General features: G+C 46.6%; 1 protein-coding gene across 1 annotated transcript; it reads left to right on the top strand.

Annotated features, from left to right (window-relative positions):
* Nucleotides 1-1,157: 1,157 nt before the first annotated feature.
* Nucleotides 1,158-2,310, top strand: LOC147618164 (acetyl transferase 1-like). Its single transcript, XM_086775197.1, has 2 exons — nucleotides 1,158-1,721; nucleotides 1,818-2,310. Exons 1-2 carry the CDS (start codon nucleotides 1,158-1,160, stop codon nucleotides 2,202-2,204), a joined length of 951 nt encoding a protein of 316 aa, XP_086631323.1. The 3' UTR covers nucleotides 2,205-2,310.
* Nucleotides 2,311-11,793: the final 9,483 nt, after the last annotated feature.

Here is an 11,793-nt window from a genome sequence, read left to right as displayed (position 1 = left end):
CACAGGATGTAATCAATCAGTGAGCCCATTTCTTTTAATATAGTACAAGCATCTTGTACATGCTACTCGAATGATACTACACAGTAGCATGTCATGCAAAGTTCACCTCAACCTTACTAAACCACACGATGGGGTTTATGGGCCGAGGGCACGTGGGGGCACAGCATGGGGTTTATGGGCCGAGGGCACGTGGGGGCACAGCATGGGGTTTATGGGCCGAGGGCACGTGGGGCACAGCATGCGGGGTCGCGGGGGCATGAGCACGCATGGCTCAGGGGGGTGGGCCTGGGGTCGTGAGGGCACTGCACCGGTGTGTGAGGGCACGGCATGCGACGGCGGCGGGACGGGGGGCATGAGGGCACGGGGCCGAGATAGGGGGCGTGATGGCATGACACGGGGTGCGAGGGCCTGCCTCCGGCGGGGGGCGTGACAACATGGCATCGGGGTGTGAGGGAACGGCTCGGGGGGGGGGGGGGGGGGGGGGCACAGCACCGCCGAGGAGCGTGAGGGCACGACGGGGTTTACGAGCCGAGGGCGCGTGGGGGCACAGCATGCGGGGCCGGGGGGCATGAGCACGCATGGCTCACGAGGGTGGGCCTAGGGTCGTGAGTGAGGGCACCGCACCGGCGTGTGAGGGCAGGGCATGCGACGGTGGGATGGGGGGCATGAGAGCATGACCCTGGGGGGGCCGGGACAGGAGGCGTGATGGCACGACACGGGGTGCGAGGGCTCGCTCCGGGGGGCATGACAACACAGCATCGAGGTGTGAGGGAACGGCTATGCGGGGGGTGGGGGGCGCGTGAGGGCACGACACGCGGGTGCGAGGGAGCGTGAGGGCACGACACGCAAGGGGCGGGTAGGGGGGCATGACGGCACGGCTCCGGGGGTGTGACAGAACGGCTCCGCGGGGGGTTGGGGGTACGTGGGGGCATGACACTACGGGGGGCGGAGGGCATGTGGCACGGCACCCGAGGGTCGGGGTTGTGAGGGGGCAGTTTAGGGCGGCACGGCTCGGGGGAGGGGGGGCGTGACGGCACGGCTCTAGGGTGTGAGGGAACAGCTCTGGGGGGGCACATGAGGGTGGCATGACACTACTGAGGTGGCACGCGGGGGCATGACGGCACGGCTCCGCCGACGGGGGCGGGGGGCATGAGAGCATGGCTCCGGGGGGTGCAGGCCGGGGGGCGCGATGGCACGACTCTATACAAGAGGGACATGGGACGCGTAAGGGGACGACACCACCGTGGGGGGCGAGGGTGCATTCATGGCATGACACGCAGGCCGGGGGTGGCGGGCTAGGGGGAGTGAGGGCAGCACGGCTCTGTGAAAGCAACGCCAAGGACGACGTCATCTGCCAGGGATTCCATCTCAGCTCCTCCCAAGTCTCTCACCTTGTCCGCTGCATCGAACAAGGACCCTTTGCGTATGGTAAGGCTACATCCTTCGAGGCTGTATCAGCCTTCATGTGGAAATGCATGACCGAAGCTCGGGACCTGCCCGAGGACTCTCTCACCCAATACTCCTACCCTGTCAGCGTCAGGGACATCGTGGACCCTCCACTTCCTAAGGGATACTTCGGCAATGCTATACATGTTTCCGCTCTCCCTGCAAGGGCTGGCGATATACGCAACAACCATCTTTCCTACGTCGCGAAGCTCATCCAGGATGACAAAACGAGTATCAGCAGCGACTTCATAAAGTCCTTAGTAGACTGGGTAGAGGTGGGTTTTAAGCATACCTCAGATCTCTGCATTGCAGTTGAATGATAACATTAATCCGGCTTTTCTAAGTTTTCAAGTGGTAACCATGCTGTATAGGTGAATCTTCAAGAGGCGAAGGTGCTTCAGTACAATTGCAACTACTATGGAGGAACGACTTGCAACGCAACATACTTTGTAAGCTTCCCGGTTGAGAAAGTAGACTTTGGATATGGACCTCCTACGCACGTCTCTGTGGTGGTTGACAAGTTGTATGGTGATGGTGTTGTGCATCTCTCTCCCTCAATGCATGGAGGGCGAAGTCGCCATATTCAACTTTCACTCCATGCACATCATATGAAAAGGTTCGGACACATCTATAGAGATGAGCTAGCTTCTTTTTCAACAATAGAAAAAGAAGCTGATAGCATTGTGTACTTGACAGGAGCAAGTTATGAGTTTTGTCTTATGTCAGATGGAGCGAGCACCCCTTCATGTGCTGCCTAGCTATATCAACTTGCCTTGAAATAAATAGAAAAAAATTAAGGAAGCGTTTGTTAGTGGGGCAACATTCATGCCTAAGTAAGTAATAACAAGGCCAAGGAGGCAATAGGTGGACATTGTCAAGTCAACTTTGAAATTAAGATTACTGTGTTTTCTCTGTCGATGATGGAACTATGCTTTATATATTACCATGTAAACATAAGATTCAATAAAATTGATCATATGGTGATGAAGGCTTCGCAAACTGCGATGGCTATGGCTGCACATGCAAACATATAAAGAAAAGCAATGCCTCTCTCCATTGCTCCTGGCTTGCTAACGTGATTAACAAAGTGAAATCTTAGCGTTATTCCTCTTTAAGCTTTAACTTGCCATGAAGCGTGAGCTAGCAACCGAAACTTGTTGACTTGGCAATGAAGGCTTCACAACTGCAATGGCTATGGCCGCACACGCAAACATATAAAGAAAAGCAATGCAATGCCTCTCGTCATTGCTCTTGGCTTGCCAACATGATTAACGAAGTGAAATCGTAGCGTTCTTCCTCTTTAAGATTTAACTTGCCATGAAGTGTCAGCCAGCAACCTAAACGTCAATCCACGTGGCAGCACCACCTCTTTGCTCCATTTCAGCTCTCTCATCCTCCACCTTGCCACGTTGCAAAAATAGTGCCTCTCAATAATGCACCACCTATGTTCATACTAGTTACGCATAACTTTCCATAATATGGGCAAGTGAGGTTGCCATTTAGATAGGCCCTCAATGAGTTCCACACTATGTATATCAAGGTTGCATCATGAGAGATCACTTACAATATGTGCAAGTGAGGTTGCCATCATTTAGACATGCCCTCAATGAGCTCCACACTATGAATATCAAGGTTGCATCATGAGAGATCACTCACAAGACAGGCTGCAATTGGACACATCTAAGGGCCACTTTTGCGGGACTATAAATACTTAAAGAGAATATGTAGAAGTGAATTTTTATCATAATGGATGGATGCAATCCTCTTTGATAGAAGATGCTTTTGTGAATCTCTCTCTATCAATGCACTCTAGATTGAGTTTGGTTCACCATTGGGTATGGTTTCCCAAATGCATTTATTATGTTTTGGCTTGGGATCTCCCTCTCCCCTTCTATCTTATCCTTCTCTTGAGTAACTAGAATTTATTATGTTTTGGCTTAGGATCTCCCTCTCCCCTTCTATCTTATCCTTCTCTTGAGTAACTAGAATTCACAAAATGATAGCTTTGCATAAGGGTTATCACTCCAAATCTTTGTGTGAAGTAGTAGCAAAACCCATTAAGTGATGTAGGCGAGAGAAGGAATCTTTGTTATATATTTTGATGAGGTTCTTTTGAATCTTCATTGCACTTCATTGACTTTGTACTAAGTAGGTGCATGGTAAGGGTGCTAGCCTTTTTTCACTCGGGTGCACATGCCTTTCTAATTCACCTTTAATGTCTAATGACCCTTAGCTATAAAAGGAATTTCATTACAAGATTCTTCTGATGAAATGCCATACATGAAGTCCGGAACCTAGCTCTATAATGTAATCCAATTAAGAATTGAGGATACTTGTAAGTACACATTTCCTTGTGTACCATACTCTTAGTAGGCACCTCATGTAGATTTGGACTGTAGGATAGCATGTCCTTCAAATGCATATAACTTTTGCATCTTAGCTCCCATCAACAAGCCACTTTGAACATAATAAAATCACATAACTTAGAGTTTAATTTGATTTATTGGTTGCTTTTTTAAGTTTTGCTTCTATTTTTTAAAATTATTTTAAGAACTTAAGAGTGCTAAAACATACACTACCTTTTGTGTTTTAGAGTCCCAAAAATCAGAATATAGATGAAGCTTGATAGAATATGGGGCTAACGTGAGATTCTAAATTTAGTGCTTAGAATTTTTAGATATCATTTCAAAAATTATGGCAATCTATTAGCAGGCATGTGAAAGTTTTAAATTTTAATAATATAAAGTTTAATATATATGTAAACTACGCCAAACTCATGTAGGTAAAGGTAGTTGTAATGGTTAATTTATAAAAAAGTAATTGGCTTACTTTGAGTATAAGAAGCCCATTTTTCAACCCATACAAGTGAAAATCATTCTTTTGTGACCATGCAAGTTTGGTAAGGAAACCCTACCCTAACATGTCGTGGGAAGTTGCCTATCCACCGAGATCGAGCTAGGCTAAAGAGCTCCACCATCTCCACTTGTCACCGCCATCCTCCCATGCTTGTTGTCACCCCGAGAGGCAGTTGCCCTAATCACACGGAGATCGTGTGGGATCTCTACGGAAGAGGATTGCGTTGGTTAGCCTAATCACTCGAGGAAGCAAGAGGAACAAGTGATTAGATCACTCCCAAATCCTAACCCTAAGCACACCACACATGCTAGATTAGAGTTGCAAGAGAGAGGGAGACAGAGAACTCTCCACTTCTATTGCACAAATGGGAGAGTGAGTTACAAACAAGAGAAATTGGCTTTTATAGTTCCAAGCCTTTTCCCACTAGGCCGCTTGGGAATAAGTGACCCGTGGCGCCCAAAATAAAGTTACAAGGCTTTTTTCTATGGTTTGGACAACTGACTAAGATCCTCTTGTCTGTCCTTCGAAGCTCAATACTTGGAGCGTCTTTAGGGAATTTCCCTCATCAAATGACAAGATTTAGAATATATAGTGTCAGTGCTACCCATTACATAAGTGTGCAGACATAGTTGTCGTAGGAATGTGTTGACCAAGATGTGGTTAACATACTAACTTTCCTAAAGTCAATCGCATCCTCATGATCATTGAGGGGTTTTCGAGGCATGTAGGGAAGTGTCTCACTTGGTTGGTTCTCATGTCTCACTTGGTTGGTTCTCATGTCTCTTCGAAAATGAGAGAGGGTGGGGGAGTTATTAAGATGGCAAGAAGTTAGTGGAGTACTGGCGATTAAGTATCCAGCTAGTCTGATGGGCTCTTATCAGTTTGCTTTTTTGGGGATGTGCCTAGTAGTAATTGTAACAAAGTGTCCTAGTGGTGCACATGCGCATGGGGATGGGCCATTTACACATGTGGGGCACATGGGGCCCTAGGGGTATAAATAGGAGATTACTATCATGTACTAGAATCTTTTACTCACTTTATGAAATTTGGAGATCTATTCTCCTTGGAACATGTATTCCCATGGATATGGTGCAAACTCCCATGAGTGCTCTAGGTATTGCTCCCTATGATGAGATTGACGGAGACATGAGTTCACATTTGACTCTACATGAGGCCGACCTTGAGCTATGTTCATTTGGCTCCTTCGGATGTCGACACGATCCTGTGTTCTTTGGAGTCATGACATTTTTCTTTGGATGCATTCTTTGCAGTTTGAGGAGTATAGTTTTTGGATATTGGCCTACACGATGATTCTTCTGTGCCAAGACCACTTGACATTCTGACCAGGAGTTTCAAGCTTCTTCGGTAGATACGTTTCAAGATTCATAGTGTGGTCGTGAGGATGGGCTTTTGAGTTTTCCTTTTGGCCTTGGGGCCACTATGTCTTTGGAGTTCAGCTTTCCTTTTGATCCAGGTGCTAATACCATCCCAGCTTCTATGGTTCGGGGTGTATACAGGTACATATCCCTTTGATCTTGGAGGATCCTCGACTAGATTCATCATCAAAAATGGGTTCCTTATCTACTCCACTTGCACCAGATTTTAATGGGGCCATTTCCTTGAATTTTGCATGCCTCGGATTTCCTTTTGATCCAGGAGGTTGCTTAGATAGCCTCATCATCGATGGGAGCCCTCTATCCTTTCCATTATTTGACCCAGGGGATCATATGATTCATACACGGGACTTCCGTTACATTCAGTCATGGATATGATTATTTTTGTCTTTTGTACATAGCCTCTTGTATATGTTTTATGCACGACCACCCTTTGCTTTCGAGGAAGAAATTATTGTAGGAGGGGAGGGTTTGTAAAAAATTGTCCTAGTGGTGCACATGCACATGGGGTTAGGGACACATGTGGCGCACATGGGACCCTAGGGTAATAAATAGGAGATTACTATCATGTACTAGGATCTTTTACTCACTTTATGACATTTGGACATCTATTCTCCTTGGAACATGTGTTCCCACATGGATATGGTGCAAACTCCCATGAGTGCTCTAGGTATTGATTCCTATGATGAGCTTCCTCTAGGTGAGAGGCTAACACACCACACTTCCATAGTTTCTTGCAGTACTCTTTATTTTACTTTTTTGTGTTTTTTTATCGCCTTCGCGGTGGCGGGACATCCTCATTACAGGAGTCACAGTACTTGAATGAGTAGACTACCATGGAATACTTAATGAGTAATATCCCAATGGTAGGTGGTATGATTAAAGAGGAATTAGTAAAAAAATTGGGGTTAGGAAGGAAGCGGCGAGGATGGAATTCCGGAGGGACAAGGAGGCAACACGCATGGATACTGCTTGCACTCCGAGATGCTATATGTCGATGGCGATGTTCATGAGGAACTAGCACCTTTGTCAAGAGACCGTGATGGGTATTTTGGCTCCCCTGGATGTTGAGTCATTAGGTCACGGTGTTCTCTCTTTTTGTTTTGGTGTGTTGTCTTCTTCTGCAATGGGATCCTGTGAGGATAGGAGTGGTAGTTGATGGTGAGGATCCATAGGTGTTGAGCCGAAGAAGAAGTTTTGGGGTTCGATGGATTAGGCATGAAGCAAGTTTTTTAGGGTGAAGCGGGGGTGATTAAGAAGATCTAGGTGACGGGTCATACCATTGACCGGGCTTGCACCCACCATGGTCCCCCCATCTAGAGAGATGCACCTCGATGGCTATGTATGATGAAGCTTTGTGTGGTGTGTGTGCGTAGGACAGAGCCCAGTGAGATTTGTAGGTGTTGTGCACATGGGCAAGGGCAAAAGGTGTGCCTTTGGTCATCCTAATCACCTAGAGACTCCTTTGTTTTTTTGTTTTTGTTATTAATCAGCAACCCTAAAGAGGGTTTTGTTGAGTGGCCCATGTGGCGAGAGTTGTGAGCTTACCTTTGAGGTTATCTTTGAGTGGTTGGATAAGCTCAACCATGTGAAGCACTGCCCCTTGGGTTGGTGTGGTGAAGTTGAGGGGCGGGGTGGAGCTTCGTGGACAAGGCTCTATGGGTTAAAAGGGTTGGGCGAATTGAGCTTTGGAGTGCCCATGGGCTGTGGGTGGTGGGCAAGTTCGTAAGATGTTGTTGAGGAGGAGGGAACTTGCCTGCCTATTAGTTCTAGAACTCGCGTTTTACTAGGGCGATCAAGGTTCTAGAAAAGAACCGGCTCCCTCTCTATAGCTATATCTCTCTCACTTTCACTCTCTCTCACTCCTAGGCCTGCCCCCCTCTAGGCATGTCCCCCATCTCTCTCTCTCTCTCCCCCCTCTCTATAGCTATATCTCTCTCACTCCTAGGCCTGCCCACCTCTAGGCATGTCCCCCATCTCTCTCTCTCTCCCTTCTCTCTCTTTCCCACTCTCTCACACACACATACACACACACGTGCACACGATCCTCTCCCTCTCTCTCTCATGCACACACACTCTCTCTCAAATGTTGAAACTCTCTCTCTCTCTTACACACACACATGTACACACCCCCTCTCTTTCTCTCTCTCTCTCTCTCTCTCTCTCTCTCTCTCTCTCTCTCATGCGTGTGGACACACACACACACATTTACACACCCTCTCTCTCTCTCTCTCTCTCTCTCTCTCTCTCTCTCTCTCTCTCCGCGTGTGCACGCGCGCACACACACACACACACACACACACACATACACACATGAACCTCTCCCTCTCTCTCCCAGGCACACACACTCTCTCTGAAATGTTGAAACTCTCTCTTTCACAAACACACATGTACACACCTGCTCTCTCTCTCTCTCTCTCTCTCTCTCTCTCTCTCTCTCTCTCTCACACACACACACACACACAAGCGCGCACACACACACACATGCACACACTCCCTTTGTATCCTCACACTCTCCCACACATAGAAGCCCTTTCTCTCCCACTCTTACACACGTACACACAAACATACCCTCTCTCTCTCTCTCTCTCTCTCTCTCTCTCACACACACACACACACATGAAAATGATGTTCTTTTGGATAGATGAGGAGAAAAAAAATGCATTTCATGGGCTATATAAGCATGGTTGCTTTGTGGTGTAATTTATTTTGAGCAAGTAAACTAAATTTACTTATGTGTTGAGCTGAAAGCTAGCAGAAGGAGAAGGGGGCTAGGGTTCATATTTGCTTTAGGGCTACTTCTTCTTGCTTCTTGTTGACTTGGCTAGGGAGCTGCTTGACGATCTCATTGTTGACGATGCACTTGATGTACTTGATTCCTCCTTGCACGCAAGAGCTGGGGTAGACTTTGATGAAGGCTTCGCAATTGTGATAGCTACGGTTGGACACGCAAACATATAAAGAAAACCAATGCCTATCGCCATTGCTTCCTGGGTTGCCAATGTGAAATCTTAGCATTCTTCCTCTTTAAGCTTTAACTTGCCATGAAGCCTGAACCAGCAACCAAAATGTCATAGTCCATGTGGTAGCACTTGTTGACTTGGCTGGAGAGTTGCTTGACGATCTTGTGCAGGGCACACTTGATGTACTTGATGTCCTCCTTATGAGAAATAGCTGAGGTGGACTTCGATGAAGGCTTCACAACTGCGATGGCTATGGCCACACATGCAAACATATATAGAAAAGAAATGCCTCTCACCATTGCTCCTGGCTTGCCAATGTGATTAACAAAGTGAAATCTTAACGTTCTTCCTATTTAAGCTTTAACTTTCCATGAAGCATCAGCCAGCAAAACTGAAACATCACACTCCACGTGGTAGCACCACCTTCTTGCTTCATGTCAGCCATTTCAGCTCTCTCATTCTCCAGCTTGCCACGTTGCAAAAATAGTCTCTTAATAATATGTAAATGATGGCCCACATGCACCGCCTATTTTCCTTCTTTATAGTTTTTTGTTTCCATCATTGTACTTCGCATTTTTCTCGTGTAAGAATGCTGATGTGATTTGCATAGTTCACATGGATTTTTTGTAATTTTAAAAATGGTAGATATATATTCATGTCATCCATACTACTTACACATAACTTCCATAACATGGGCAAGTGAGGTTGCCATTTAGATATGGCCTCAATGAGTTCCACACTATGTATATCAAGGTTGCATCATGAGAGATCACTCACAATATGTGCAAGTGAGGCTGCCATTTAGACATGCCCCCTATGAGTTTCACACTACAGAATATCAAGATTGCATCATGAGAGATCACCCACAAGACATAATTTATAGTTTTGAGCTAATGGCTACAATTGGACACATCTAATTAGGGCCATTTTTACGGGACTATAAATACTTAAAGCTTATGTAGAAGTGAATTTTTATCATAATGGAAGGATGCACTTCTCTTTGATAGAAGATGATTTTGTGAATCTCTCTCTCTCTCTCTCTCTCTCTCTCTCTCTCTCTCTCTCTCATCAATGCACTCTAGATTGCACCAGATTATCATGGGGCCATTTTCTTGGATTTTACATGCCTCAAAATTCCTTTTGATCCAAGAGGTTGCATATATAGCCTCATCATCGACGGGAGCCCTCTATCCTTTCCATTTGACCTAGGGAGTCATATAATTCATACACGGGTCTTCCACTACATTATGTCATACATAGCCTCTTGCATATGTTTTATGCACGACCACCCTTTGATTTTAAGGAAAAAATCATTGTGGAAGGGGATGGTTTGTAACAAAGTGTCCTAGTGGTGCACATGCACATGGGGGTGGGCCTAGGCACATGGGGTTAGGGTCCATTTACACATGTGGGGCACATGGGGCCCTACGGGTATAAACATGAGATTACTATCATGTACTAGGATCTTTTACTCACTTTATGACATTTGGACATCTATTCTCCTTGGAACATGTGTTCCGATATGGATATGGTGCAGACGCCCATGAGTGCTCTAGGTATTGATCCTTATGATGAGCTTCCTCTAGGTGAGAGGCTAACACACCACACTTCCATAGTTTCTTGCAGTACTCTTTATTTTGTTTTTTTGTGTATTTCTTTTATCGCCTTCGCGGCGGCGACAAGACATCCTCATTACAAGAGTCATAGTACTTGAATGCGTAGACTACCATGGATTACTTAATGAATAGTATCCAATGGTAGGTGGTATGATTAAAGAGGAGTTAGTAAAAAAATGGGGTTAGGAAGCAAGTGGAGAGGATGGAATTCTGGAGGGACAAGGAGGCAACACGCATGGAGACTGCTTTCGCTCCGAGATGCTAGATGTCCATGGCGATGTTCATGAAGATCTAGCACCTTTACCAAGAGACCGTGATGGGTATCTTTGCTCCCCTGGATGTTGAGTCATCAAGTTACGGTGTTCTCTCTTTTTGTTTTGGTGCGTTGTCTTCTTTTCATTGAAGCACTCGGATCCTATGTGGATAGGAGTGGTAGTTTATTTGGCGAGGATCCATGGGTGTTGAGCCGAAGAAGAATTTTTGGGGTAGGATGGATTAGGCATGAAGCAAGTTTATTGGGGTGAATCGGGAGTGATTAAGAAGATCGAGCTGACAGGTCATACCATTGACCGGGCTTGCACCCACCATGGTCCCCCCATCCAGAGATGGTGACCTAGATGGCTGTCGATGATGAAGCTTTGTGTGGTGTGTGTACATAGGACAGAGCCCCAGTGAGATTTGTAGGTGTTGTGCATGGGCAAGGGCAAAAGGTGTGCCTCTAGTCCTAATCACCTAGAGACTCTTTTGTTTTTTTTTTTGTTATTGATCAGCACCCCTAAAGAGGGTTTTGTATTGAGTGGCCCATGTGGCGAGGGTTGTGAGCTTACCTTTAAAGTTATCTTTGAGCGGTTGGATAAGCTCAACCATGTGTAGCACTGCCCCTTGGTTCGGTGTGGCAAAGTTGAGGGGCGGGTGGAGCTTCGTGGGGACAAGGCTCCGTGGGTTGAAAGGGTTGGGTGAATTGAGCTTTGGAGGGCCCATGGGCTGGGTGTGGGCAAGTTTGTAGGATGTTGTCAAGGAGGAGGGGACTTGCGTGCCTATTGGTTCTAGAACTCGCATGTTACTAGGGCAATCAAGGTTCTAGAAAAGAACCCAGCTCCCTCTCTACTGCTATCTCTCTCTCTCTTTCACTCTCTCTCACTCCTAGGCCTACCCCCCTCTAGCATGGTGCCATCTCTCTTTCTCTCTCTCTCTCTCTCTCTCTCTCTCTCTCTCTCTCTCTCTTTCTTGCTCTCACACACATACATACACACACACATGCACACGATACTCTCCCTCTCTCTCACGCACACACTCTCTCTCTCAAATATTGAAACTCTCTAACTCTTACACACACATGTACACATCCTCTCTCTCTCTCTCTCTCTCTCTCTCACGTGCGCGCGCGCACACATACACACATACACACTCTCTCCCTCTCTCCCTCTCTCCTCTCTCTCTCTCTCTCTCTCTCTCTCTCTCTCTCTCTCTCTCTCTCTCTCTCTCTCTCTCGCGTGCGCGCGCACACGTGCACACACA

Source organism: Cibotium barometz, chromosome 35 (assembly GCF_041138505.1).
Source record: "Cibotium barometz isolate CiBa-2024 chromosome 35, ASM4113850v1, whole genome shotgun sequence".
NCBI classification, from domain to species: domain Eukaryota; kingdom Viridiplantae; phylum Streptophyta; class Polypodiopsida; order Cyatheales; family Cibotiaceae; genus Cibotium; species Cibotium barometz.
This window is presented reverse-complemented; position numbering and strand designations above follow the sequence as displayed.